This window comes from Bombina bombina, chromosome 5, assembly GCF_027579735.1.
Source record: "Bombina bombina isolate aBomBom1 chromosome 5, aBomBom1.pri, whole genome shotgun sequence".
NCBI lineage: Eukaryota > Metazoa > Chordata > Amphibia > Anura > Bombinatoridae > Bombina > Bombina bombina.
Genome location: NC_069503.1, coordinates 922,289,173 through 922,301,492, shown reverse-complemented (window position 1 = coordinate 922,301,492; position 12,320 = coordinate 922,289,173). Strand labels below are relative to the sequence as shown.

At 41.7% G+C, this 12,320-nt stretch overlaps 1 protein-coding gene across 1 annotated transcript in view; it reads right to left on the bottom strand.

The window, feature by feature from the left end:
* Positions 1–12,320, bottom strand: part of SGK3 (serum/glucocorticoid regulated kinase family member 3) — a 243,092-nt gene that overhangs the window by 44,394 nt on the left and 186,378 nt on the right. The window contains 4 exon segments of the mRNA XM_053715094.1: positions 4,667–4,798; positions 9,307–9,390; positions 9,492–9,515; positions 9,518–9,551. Coding sequence (XP_053571069.1) covers positions 4,667–4,798; positions 9,307–9,390; positions 9,492–9,515; positions 9,518–9,551 — 274 coding nt within the window.

The following is a 12,320-nucleotide window of genomic DNA, read 5'->3' as shown; positions in this document are numbered from 1 at the left end:
CTCTGCACCAGACCTACCTCCTTCCTTACTAACCCGTGTCACTAACTGTCTTTCTCACATCTCATCTTGGATGTCCTCTCACTACCTTAAGCTAAATCTCTCCAAAACTGAACTCCTTATTTTCCCCCCTTCTTCCAATGTCTCCACCCCCAAAATCTCTATAACTGTTGATAATTCCATCATTACCCCTACCCCGCTTGCCTGATGTCTTGGGGTCACACTTGACTCAGATCTTTCCTTCACTCCTCACATCCAGGCCTTGGCTAAAGCCTGCCGCTTCCACCTTAAAAACATTGCTAAAATTAGACATTTCCTTACACAAGATACAACCAAGATTTTAATCCACTCTCTCATCCTTTCCCGCCTCAACTACTGCAATGCCGTCCTCTCTGGTCTACCTAGCTGCCGCATAGCTCCTTTACAATCCATTATGAATGCCTCTGCCAGGCTCATCTTCTTTACTCGTCGCTCTTCATCTGCTGCACCTCTCTGCCAATCCCTTTACTGGCTTCCTCTTGCCTCTAGGATTAAACATAAAATCCTCACCCTGACATATAAAGCTCTCAACTGCACTGCTCCCCCCTACATCTCAGAACTTGTCTCTAGATACTCTCCCTCCCGTCCCCTTCGATCAGCTCAGGATCTCCTCCTCTCCTCCTCTCTTGTTACTTCTTCACATTCCCGTTTACAGGACTTCTCCAGACTGGCCCCCATCTTGTGGAATTCCCTGCCTCGCTCCATAAGACTCTCCCCTAGTTTTAACAGCTTCAAGCACTCCCTAAAAACTCTACTATTCAGGGATGCATACAACCAACACTAACCTTTCCTAACGCCATTGCTTTCCCCTTGAACCCCTTAGATTGTAAGCCTATGGGCCCAGCTGTTTACAGATCGCTTCATAAGAGCCGACTACAACAGTGAAACTTTCGGCAGGGCCCTCTACCCACTTGACCCCTACAAAAGCTATCCTGTACACCGACTATGTTTACAGCGCTGCGGAATCTGTTGGCGCTCTACAAATACCTGATAATAATAATAATAACTAGCGAACTCTTTTCCAGGTTTACCTTCCACCCGTGGGTTTTTAGGAAGGAAAAAACAATGTCGGTATGGGACCTTGCCAGTTGAAGGAAGAGCCATGAACTGAAAGTGTTTGTCCAGAAACGCAAATCTCAGGAACTTGTAATGATCTCTGTGGATGGAACATGAAGGTATGCATCCTTTAGATCTACTGTCACCATAAATTGACCCTCCTGGACCAATGGAAGAATGGTACGAATAGTTTCCATCTTGAAAGATGGAACTCTGAGAAATTTGTTTAGACTTTGAGATCTAAGATAGGTCTGAAAGTGCCCTCTTTTTTTGGGAACTACAAACAGATTGTAAAAGACCTCTCTTCCATGGGAGTAATCTGCAAAACCCCTGTCCCTGCTCCTGAATTGGAACGGGACAGATTACTCCCATGGAAGAGAGGTATTTTACACAGTGTAAGAATGCCTCTTTTTTTATCTGGTCTACAGACAATCGAGAAAGAAGAAACCTTCCTCTTGGGGGAAGAATTTCTGAATTCCAACTTGTACCCCTGAGACACTATCTCTAATGCCCAGGGATCCTGAAGATCTCTTATCCAAGCCTGTATGAAGACAGACTGCCCCCTACTAGATCCGGTCCCGGATCGGAGGCCAACCTCCTATGCTGACTTGAAACAGCAGCAAGCTTCTTGGACTGTTAACCCTTGTTCCAAGACTGGTTACCTTAAAGTTTTGAAAGGCACGAAAACTATGTTGCTTGTGATTTAAAACAGCTTGCTAGCACACATACAAGGTGCAATAGTTGCAGCTGGTCTCAAACTGCAAACCTTCCGCTTGTTAGACAGCTAAACCAACCCTCAGACTACTACAGCTGGCTGTCAGAAGTAATCTCCTTCAAGTCAAGCCCGAACAGGGTCCCCCTTGTAAGGAAGAGCAAAAGCTTAGGTTGTGATAACACATCCCCAGACCAAGATTACGAATTGAAGGCATAGCGTGCTAAGACTTAAAATCCCAAACTCATAGCCGCCAATTTTGCAAACTGCAAGGAAATATCAGGAATTTAATAACTGATTTTCCGATAACATTGTTGTGTGCTTTTGTTCTATTCTAAGTCCCAAAGGATAAATGCCCACCAAGAAACAGCAGTAAAGTCCTAATAAAAATGACCTTTACTGTCGCTTCCACTGTTAAAATTGAGTCTATTAACATTATTGTACAAAAGCAAATGAAAATACTGCAGTAGCAGGAGGAATCGAACTCCCAAGCTCCTGCTTGCAAGCACGTAAGGCTACCCACTAGTCCACAGAGGTACACTATTCGCATGCAATATTGCAGAATGTAATCACCCTTCAGAAATTTACATGCAAATGTGGGCGCCTGCCAATCATAGGATGTAGGCAAGGCGCCAGTAAAAGGGCGCCCCATCGTGGAACATAGACTAAAAAGTGTTACTGTACTCTTTAATCATAAAGAGTAACTAGATATGTCACTGAGTAGAAAAAAACTTAGGTTAACAAAAAGTTCATTGTTCAAAGTGTACAGAGACTGAAAAACCCTTTAGTGCAATGTTTTATTTTAAATAAACTTCTCAACAGCATGTCCAATTTATTTAAATTATACTAGAGGCAAGCATTGCATGAAATAGTTGCAAAGAGTCAGAATGCTGCTTAAAGCATCTAAATCTGAAAGGATTTCTCTTAAAACATGGGGAACAGACACATAACATAGAAGTAACAAAATGTGTGACCTTTTGTGTCATGTTTAACAGTTGTCAAGAATCAATGTACTGCTTTATGCAACTTATTAACAGCGAAACCTTTACACGGTTTCAATTGAATCCCCAATTATATCACTCAGGAAACACCAGTGTATTGCTTCCCTAAGAGTTCCGTCTATCCCTGCATGGGACACTGACTATAGGCAAAATGACCAAAGGAAAGTCCCTTACATACTGCGTGTTGGCGACGCCTCTCTGTCTAACATGACAGAGAAAGCGTCCCATGCACACAAGGACTCTGCAAGCGGCGTGCACAACCTCTCAGCTGTATGCTCGTAAAGCACAGTCGAGGAGGCATCCGGCACAAATAGCACGCACACAACGGCGCGTAACGAAGCTCCGCCCCTCTGTGGGCGTATCGAGCTCAAACATGGAAAGCCAAGATGGAGCCGCCGAATGGCGCGCACACAATGGCACGAAACGAAGCTCCGCCCATCGAGGGCGTATTGAGCTCAATCCCCTGTGTGGATAGACATTTAGTAAAAACAAAATGGAGCCGCCGGGAGAAAGTAAAAACAAACAATCACAATAACTAGCACTATAACTGACAGGTACTTAAATCTTGCCATCTCAATAGTGCCCCAACATGTTAAAGACATGCATAACAAACATCTCCCTGTCGGCTGATAAAGTTTAAACATAAGCCGTAGTGAACAGGGGAGACCCCTACGTTTCTATCGGTAGAAAAAGGAACATGTAATCATCCTGTATATCTGTCACTAAACAGGATAACGCAGTCTGCAGTTCCCAAATCTATGCAGTTCCCAAATCTATGCTATGACAAACCCAAATAAGACCACCCTGCCTGTCGGTTTCCAATTTCCATAGAAAACGAAAGGACAGGGATATGCAACATATTAGAAACCTAAATATCTCACAAGAATCCTACACACTATTTAAGTGTTCTATAGGAAAACCCTCCCTGTCGGCTATTAAATAAGTTATAAGCCGCTGGGAGTCATACAGCAGACATGTTGCCTCTGATATTCAGGACTGCCTTTGAAAAAGTCATCCCCATTCCAGGGATATATAAAGTGCCAAAACTCTTCTGAGTACATATCAAGAAAATAAAGCTTAGCACTTACCTTGGAAGGCTGCCCGGCAGTAAGGCATCTCACCCTGCTTGTGAAGTTCTCTTCTCCCCTTCACATTGGCCTGTGGAAACAAAAAGTACTGAGCATATTCCCCCTCAGACTTTTACAAACAGGGCAGCATAACAATTATGGGAGGCGCAATGAGAATAATGTCCCACAAGTTCCCATTGCTTTAAAGCCACCAAATGCTTCTCTTTTTACTGAAGAGACTGATCCGGTCTAGGCTACACCCCAGAACAAAGTAGCACACTGTGGCACTACTTTAAAAATAATAAAATCTTGATTGAAGAATCTATAACTAACACCTCACTCTGCCTCTTCCTATCACTAACACAGGCAAAGAGAATGACTGGGGTGGGAGGGAAGGAAGGAGCTATATATACAGATCTGCTGTGGTGCTCTTTGCCTCCTCCTGCTGACCAGGAGGCGATATCCCACAAGGATGAAATCCGTGGACTCATCGTATCTTGTAAAAGAAAAAACAATTATGAAGGGCAGGCACTGTGTTAATAGTGATTTATCTTTGTAAAGGAAGCTGCTGGTGCAATGCTGAATACGGAGAGCGTATTGCTCTCCGCATTCAGCGAGGTCTTGCGGACCTGATCCGCACTGTCGGATCAGGTCCGCAAGACCTTGCATAAATAGAGGCCTGTGTGTAGATGTTAAGCAGAGTGATGTGTTACATACAGTTCTTTTGCCCTCCATAGTTACATAAAGTAGTTGTAACCATAACATAAGAAAAAATGCAATGAGTTTTATCTTACCTCTCCCCCATTTACAAAATCCAGCACAAAAAACAGCTGATCCGAGGTCTGGAATGAGTAATGTAATCCCACCAGAAATGGGTGCTTCACATTTTTTAAAAGCACATTTCGTTCAGCCATAATGTGCTTTTGCTGCAAGAAAAAAAATATATATTAGAGAAGTATTGAAAATAAGCCTAAAAACCCTATCTAAGCATGCAGAACCCATGGTATTTGCAAGAATAGCTGAGATTCTGCCATGCAATAACAAAGCTTCTGATAAGAAAAGAAAATAGCTTTCCTTCATTCCCAAAACTTAAAGGGACATCAAACACTTTGAGATGGTAATATCCTATAATATAAAAGGACAAGTGTGTTTGTCCGAAGCTGTAATGCGCAGTAGAGGCTGCGCGAGGACAAACACACCTGGCCTTCAATAGAGTCAAGACTGACCTGGCATCTACCGGGTGTGAAGGGGCGTGACGGAGGCGGGACCGGGTGTGAAGCAGGCGGGGCTGGGCGGGGCCGGGCGTGACACAGGCGGGGCTGAACGGGGCCGGCCGGGTGGACTGAGAGAGACGAGAGCTCAAAAGAAGGGGTATAGAGAGAAAGAGAGCAAAAGAGGGGGATAGAGAGAGCAAAAGGGAAGGAGAGATAGCAAAAGAGAGGGGGAGGGAGAGCAAAAGAAAGGGGGGGAGAGAGAGAGAGAGAAAGAGGGGAGATAGAGTAAAAGAGAGGGAGAGAGACAGCAAAAGAGAGGTGGGAGAAAGGGGAGAGAGAGAGCAAAAGAGAGGGGAGATAGAGCAAAAGAGAGGGGGGAGAGCGCAAAAGAGGGGAGTGAGAGACAGAGAGAGAGAGAGAACAAAGAGAGGGGGGAAAGAGGGGGGAGAGAGAGAGGGCAAAACAGAGGGGAGAGAGAGCAAAAGAGCGGGGGAGAGAGAGAGCAAAAGAAAGTGGGAGAGCGCAAAGAGACAGGGGGGAGAGAGCGCAAAAGAGAGTGGAGGAAGAGAGGGGGGGGGGGAGAGATAGGGGGGAGTAAGAGAGAGAGCAAAAAGAGAGGGGAGAGAGAGAGCACACCAGAGGGGGAGAGAGAGAGCAAAAAAAGAGGGAGAGAGAGAGGCAAAAGAGAGGGGGAGAGACAAGCAAAATAGAGGGGGGAAGAGAGCAAAAAAAGGGGAGAGAGAGAGAAAAAGAAGGGGGTAGAGAGAGCAAAAGAGGGGGATAGAGAGAGCAAAAGAGAGGGGCGAGAGTGAGCAAAAGAGAGGGGAGAGAGAGAGAGCAAAGAGAGGGGAGAGAGATTTATCAAATTTTCTTCGTTCTCTTGCTATCTTTATTTAAAAAGCAGGAATATGATGCATAGGAGCCGGCCCATTTTTGGTTGAGAACCTGGGTTATGCTTGCTTATTAGGGACAGTCCACACTAAAATTGTTATTGTTTAAAAAAAGATAGATAATGACTTTAAATACCCATTCCCCAGCTTTGCACTACCAACATTGTTAGATTAATATACTTTATAACATTTAACCCCTTAACGACCAAGGACGTACACCATACGTCCTCAAAAAAAATACAGTTAATGACCGAGGACGTATGGCGTACGTCCTTGGTCTGGAAAGCAGCTGGAAGCGATCCTGATCGCTTCCAGACGCTTTCCGGTTATTGCAGTGATGCCTCAATATGGAGGCATCCTGCAATAACCCCCCTTGGCCATCCGATGCAGAGAGAGCCACTCTGTGGCCGGTATCGTTGGTGGGTGGGAGCTTACATGGGAGGTGGGTGGGCGGCCATCTATGGGCCATATGACGTTGTGGGGGGGCGGGATCGTGGGCGGGATTGCCGGGGGACGCGCATGGACGCGCACGCGTGCACGGGAGGGTGGGGGCGGGTGTGTGCACGGGGTGGATGCGGGTGGGAACTGCTACACTACAGAAAACGGTTACAAATAAACGTTGTGTAAAATATTTTTTCTTAAAAATCGAAGTGATCTGGGAGGTGGAGGGGGTTGTTTTGTGGGGGGGAAGCTACACTACAGAAAAAAAAACTTAAAGAAAAAATATAAAGCATTTTTTTTTGGAGAAACTGGGTACTGGCAGACAGCTGCCAGTACCCAAGATGGCTCCCAGTAAGGTAGAGGGGGAGGGTTGGAGAGCTGTTTGGGGGGGATCAGGGAGGTTTGGGGCTAAGGGGGGAATCCTACACATCAGCATATGTAAATATGCTAAAAAATATATATATATTTTTAAAAATACCTTTTATTTTAGTACTGGCAGACTTTCTGCCAGTACTTAAGACGGCGGGGACAATTGTGGGGTGGGAGAGGGAAGAGCACTGTTTGGGAGGGATCAGGGGGTCTGATGTGTCAGGTGGGAGGCTGATCTCTACACTAAAGCTAACATTAACCCTGCAAGCTCCCTACAAGCTACCTAATTAACCCCTTCACTGCTAGACATAATACACGTGTGATGCGCAGCAGCATTTCGTGGCCTTCTAAATACCAAAAAGCAACGCCAAAGCCATAGATGTCTGCTATTTCTGAACAAAGGGGATCCCAGAGAAGCATTTACAACCATTTGTGCCATAATTGCACAAGCTGTTTGTAAATAATTTCAGTGAGAAAACTAAAGTTTGTGAAAAAGTGAACGATTATTTTTTATTTGATCGCATTTGGCGGGGAAATGGTGGCATGAAATATACCAAAATGGGCCTAGATCAATACTTTGGGTTGTCTACTACACTACACTAAAGCTAAACTTAACCCTACAAGCTCCCTAATTAACCCCTTCACTGCTGGGCATAATACACGTGTTATGCGCAGTGGCATTTTGTGGCCTTCTAATTGCCAAAAAGCATTGTCAAAGCCATATATGTCTTCTATTTATGAACAAAGGGGATCACAAAGAAGCTTTTACAACCATTTGTGCCATAATTGCACAAGTTGTTTGTAAATAATTTCAGTGAGAAACCTAAAATTGTGAAAAAGTGAACGATTTTTTTTTTATTTGATCGCATTTGGCGGTGAAATGGTAGCATGAAATATACCAAGATGGGCCTAGATCAATTCTTGGGGTTGTCTACTACACTAAACTAAAGCTAAAATTAACCCTAGAAGCTCCCTACATGCTCCCTAATTAACCCCTCCACTGCTGGGCATAATACACATGTGGTGCGCAGTGGCATTTAGCGGCCTTCTAATTACCAAAAAAAAAATGTCAAAGCCATATATGTCTGCTATTTATGATTGAACAAAGGGGTTCCCAGAGAAGCATTTACAATCATTTGTGCCACAATTGCACAAGTTATTTGCAAATAATTTCAGTGAGAAACATAAAGTTTGTGAAAAAAAATTGTGAAAAAGTGAACAATTTTTTTTATTTGATCTCATTTGGCGGTGAAATGGTGGCATGAAATATACCAAAATGGGCCTAGATCAATACTTTGGGTTGTCTACTAAAAAAAAATATATACATGTCAATGGATATTCAGGGATTCCTGAAAGATATCAGTGTCCCAATGTAACTAGCGCTAATTTTGAAAAAAAGTGGTTTGGAAATAGCAAAGTGCTACATGTATTTATGGCCCTATAACTTGCAAAAAAAGCAAAGAACATGTAAACATTGGGTATTTCTAAACTCAGGACAAAATTTAGAAACTATTTAGCATGGGTGTTTTTTGGTGGTTGTAGATGTGTAACAGATTTTGGGTGGTCAAAGTTAGAAAAAGTGTGTTTTTTTCCATTTTTTCCTCATATTTTTTTTTTTTATAGTAAATTATAAGATATGATGAAAATAATGATATCTTGAGAAAGTCCATTTAATGGCGAGAAAAACGGTATATAATATGTGTGGGTACAGTAAATGAGTAAGAGGAAAGTTGCAGCTAAACATAAACACTGCAAAAATGTAAAAATAGCCTTGGTCCCAAACGGACAGAAAATGGAAAAGTGCTGTGGTCATTAAAGGGTTAAACCTCTAAATTTCGGCCTGTTTTAAAGGCTCTATAGACAGCCTCTTAATCACAAGCTTTTTTATTTGCTTTTCACAACAGGAGACTGCTAGTTCATGTGGGCTATATTGATAAAATTGTGTGCAAACCTGAGCATTTATTTAAGATTTAGCACAACACTACTAAATGCAAGTCAATAGATAATAAATAAAAAGTCATGGGATCAGGGGGTGTCAGAAGATGCTTATATACAAGGTAATCACAGAGGTAAAAAGTATATTAATATAACTGTGTTGGTTATGCAAAACTGGGGAATGGGTAATAAAGGGATTATCTATCTTTTAAAACAATAAAATTCTATTGTAGTCTGTCCCTTTAAAGGAGAAGCTAAAGTCAATTTTTTTTTTTTAATGATTTAGATAAAGCATGTCATTTTAAAAGACTTTCCAATTGACTTCCATTATCAAATAGTGCACAGTATTTTAATATGCACACTTTCTCAGGCACAAGTTACTACTAAGCATGTGTAAGAGTTTACAGCATAAACATATAGGAGTCTGTGATTGGCTGATAGCTGTCACATGATACAGGGGGCCAGCAAATTGAAATACATTTTAAAATTTGTAAGAAAAAATCTACTGCTCATTTTACATATTATTCCATTTCTCTCAGTAATCCTTAAAACATTCTAAGGTTTTCAGTACTCATCTAAACATACCTCTTTCTTGTTGAGAATAACTTTCTTCTGCAGCACCTTAATTGCATAATATTTACTGTCAAGCTTTCTTCTTGTAAGAATAACCTAAAGTATATTTACAAATGTATATGTTTAAAAAGGAGATTATATTACTATATATCATTTTATTTTGGAATTTATAAAAATAATAATAAAAAACCACTTACTTTTCCAAAGCTTCCTTTTCCCAATTAGTTTTCAGGTATTCAAAGTCAGAAGGCTTAGCACTAAAATGTAATGGATAATAACAGCAGTAAATATAAAACATCTTAAAATGGATATTAATATAAGTTGTAATATGTAAAACTGTTAAACAAATATGTTAAATCAAAGTTACCATAAAAGGAAACAGATTGTGTAAAAAAACAGCAAAAAACTAACTTGTTTTCTTGCAAAATGAGCACTTAAAAGAATATGAAACCCAATTTTTATTTTCATGATTCAGATAGAGCATGCAATTTTAACCCCTTAATGACCGCAGCACTTTTCCATTTTCTGTCCGTTTGGGACAAGGCTATTTTTACATTTCTGCTGTGTTTGTGTTTAGCTGTAATTTTCCTCTTACTCATTTACTGTACCCACACATATTATATACCGTTTTTCTCGCCATTAAATGGGCTTTCTAAAGATACCATTATTTTCATCATATCTTATAATTTACTATAAAAAAATTATAAAATATGAGAAAAAATTGAAAAAAAAACACACTTTTTCTAACTTTGACCCACAAAAATCTGTTACACATCTACAACCACCAAAAAAACACCCATGCTAAATAGTTTCTAAATTTTGTCCTGAGTTTAGAAATACCCAATGTTTACATGTTCTTTGCTTTTTTTTGTAAGTTATAGGGCCATAAATACAAGTTAGCACTTTGCTATTTTCCAAACCATTATTTTTCAAAATTAGCGAGCTAAGTTAATTTAGAACACTAATATCTTTGAGGAATCTCTGAATATCCATTGACATGTATATATTTTTTTTTAGTAGACATCCCAAAGTATTCATCTAGGCCCATTTTGGTACTATTTCATGCCACCATTTCACCGCCAAATGCGATAAATACAAAAAATCGTTCACTTTTTTACTAATTTTTTCACAAACTTTTGGTTTCTCACTGAAATTATTTACAAACAGCTTGTGCAATTATGGCCTTAAATGGTTGTAAATGCTTCTCTGGGATCCCCCTTTTTTCATAAATAGCAGACATATATGCTTTGGCGTTGCTTTTTAGTAATTAGAAGGCTGCTAAATGCCACTGCGCACTACACGTGTATTAATGCCCAGCAGTGAAGGGGTTAATTATGGAGCATTTAGGGAGCTTTTAGGGATACTTTTAGCTTTAGTGTAGTGTAGTAGACAACCCCAAGTATTGATCTAGGCCAATTTTGGTATATTTCATGCCACCATTTCACCCGCCAAAATGCGATTCAAATTAAAAAAAACGTTAAATTTTTCACAATTTTAGGTTTTCTCACTGAAATCATTTACAAACAGCTTGTGCAATTATGGCACAAATGGTTGTAAATGCTTCTCTGGGATCCCCTTTGTTCAGAAATAGCAGGACATATATGGCTTTGGCGTTGCTTTTTGGGTAATTAGAAGGCCGCCAAATGCCGCTGCATTTCATCCGTGTATTATGGCTAGCAGTGAAGGGGTTAATTATGTAGCTTGCAGGGTTAATTTTAGCTTTAGTGTAGAGCTCAGCCTCCCACCTGAAACATGAGACCACCTGATCCCTCCCAAACAGCTCTCTTCCCTCCCCCACCCCACAATTGTCCCCGCCATCTTAAGTACTGCAGAAATTCTGCCAGTACTAAAATAAAAGCTATACTTGGGCCTTTTTTTTTTGTTTTTTTTTTGGCATATTTACATATGCTGCTGTGTAGGATCCCCCCTTAGTCCCCAACCTCACTGATCCCCCACCAAACAGCTCTCTAACCCTCCCCCTCTGCCTTAATGGGCGCCATCTTGGGTACTGGCAGCTGTCTGCCAGTACCCAGTTTAGTAACAAATGAGCCTTTTTTGTTTTAAAAATACCCTTTTCTGTAGTGTAGCTTCCCCCCCCCCAAGACCAACCCCCCACCCCTTCCAGATCCCTTAGCTGTTATTTATAACTTTAAAATTATTTTTTTTTAGCTTTTACCAGCTTTATTTTTCTGTAGTGTAGCGGTTCCCTCCCGCTCCCGCCCCGTGCACGAGCCCGCCCGCTGCCCCCCGTGCACGTGCGCGCTCCCGTGCACGCTCCCGACGGTTCCGCCCCCGATCCCGTCCCCCTTCCCTCCACTCGGCACATCGATGGCCGCCCACCCACCTCCCAGACTTGCTCCCACCCACCAACGATACCGGCCACCGATGTCCGGTGCAGAGAGGGCCACAGAGTGGCTCTCTCTGCATCGGATGGCCAAGGGGGGTTATTGCAGGATGCCTCCATATCAAGGCATCACTGCAATAACCGGAAAGCAGCTGGAAGTGAGTAGGATCGCTTCCAGCTGCTTTCCAGACCAAGGACGTACGCCACACATCCTCGGTCATTAACTGTATTTTTTTTGAGGACGTGTGGCGTACGTCCTTGGTCATTAAGGGGTTAAGCAATTTTCTAATTTACTCCTATTATCATTTTTTCTTCATTCTCTTGGTATGCTTTGTTGAATGAGCAGCAATGCACTACTGGTTTCAAACTGAACACATGGGTGAGCCAAAGACAATTGGTATATATATGCAGCCACCAATCAGCAGCTAGAACCTAGGTTCTTTGCTGCTCCTGAGCTTTCCTAGATAAACTTTTCAGCGAAGGATAAGAAGAGAAGATAGCAAAATAAATAATAGAAGTAAATTGGAAAGTTGTCATGAAAGAAAAATTTGGGGTTTCATGTCCCTTTAAGAGTTTCTCATTATAGCCCCTGCCCTCAGGGAGGGTTCAACTGAGCATGAGCAAAACAGATTTACTGTCTCTCTAATATTATCTGAATAGTAATCTAGATCAAGTTACTCTA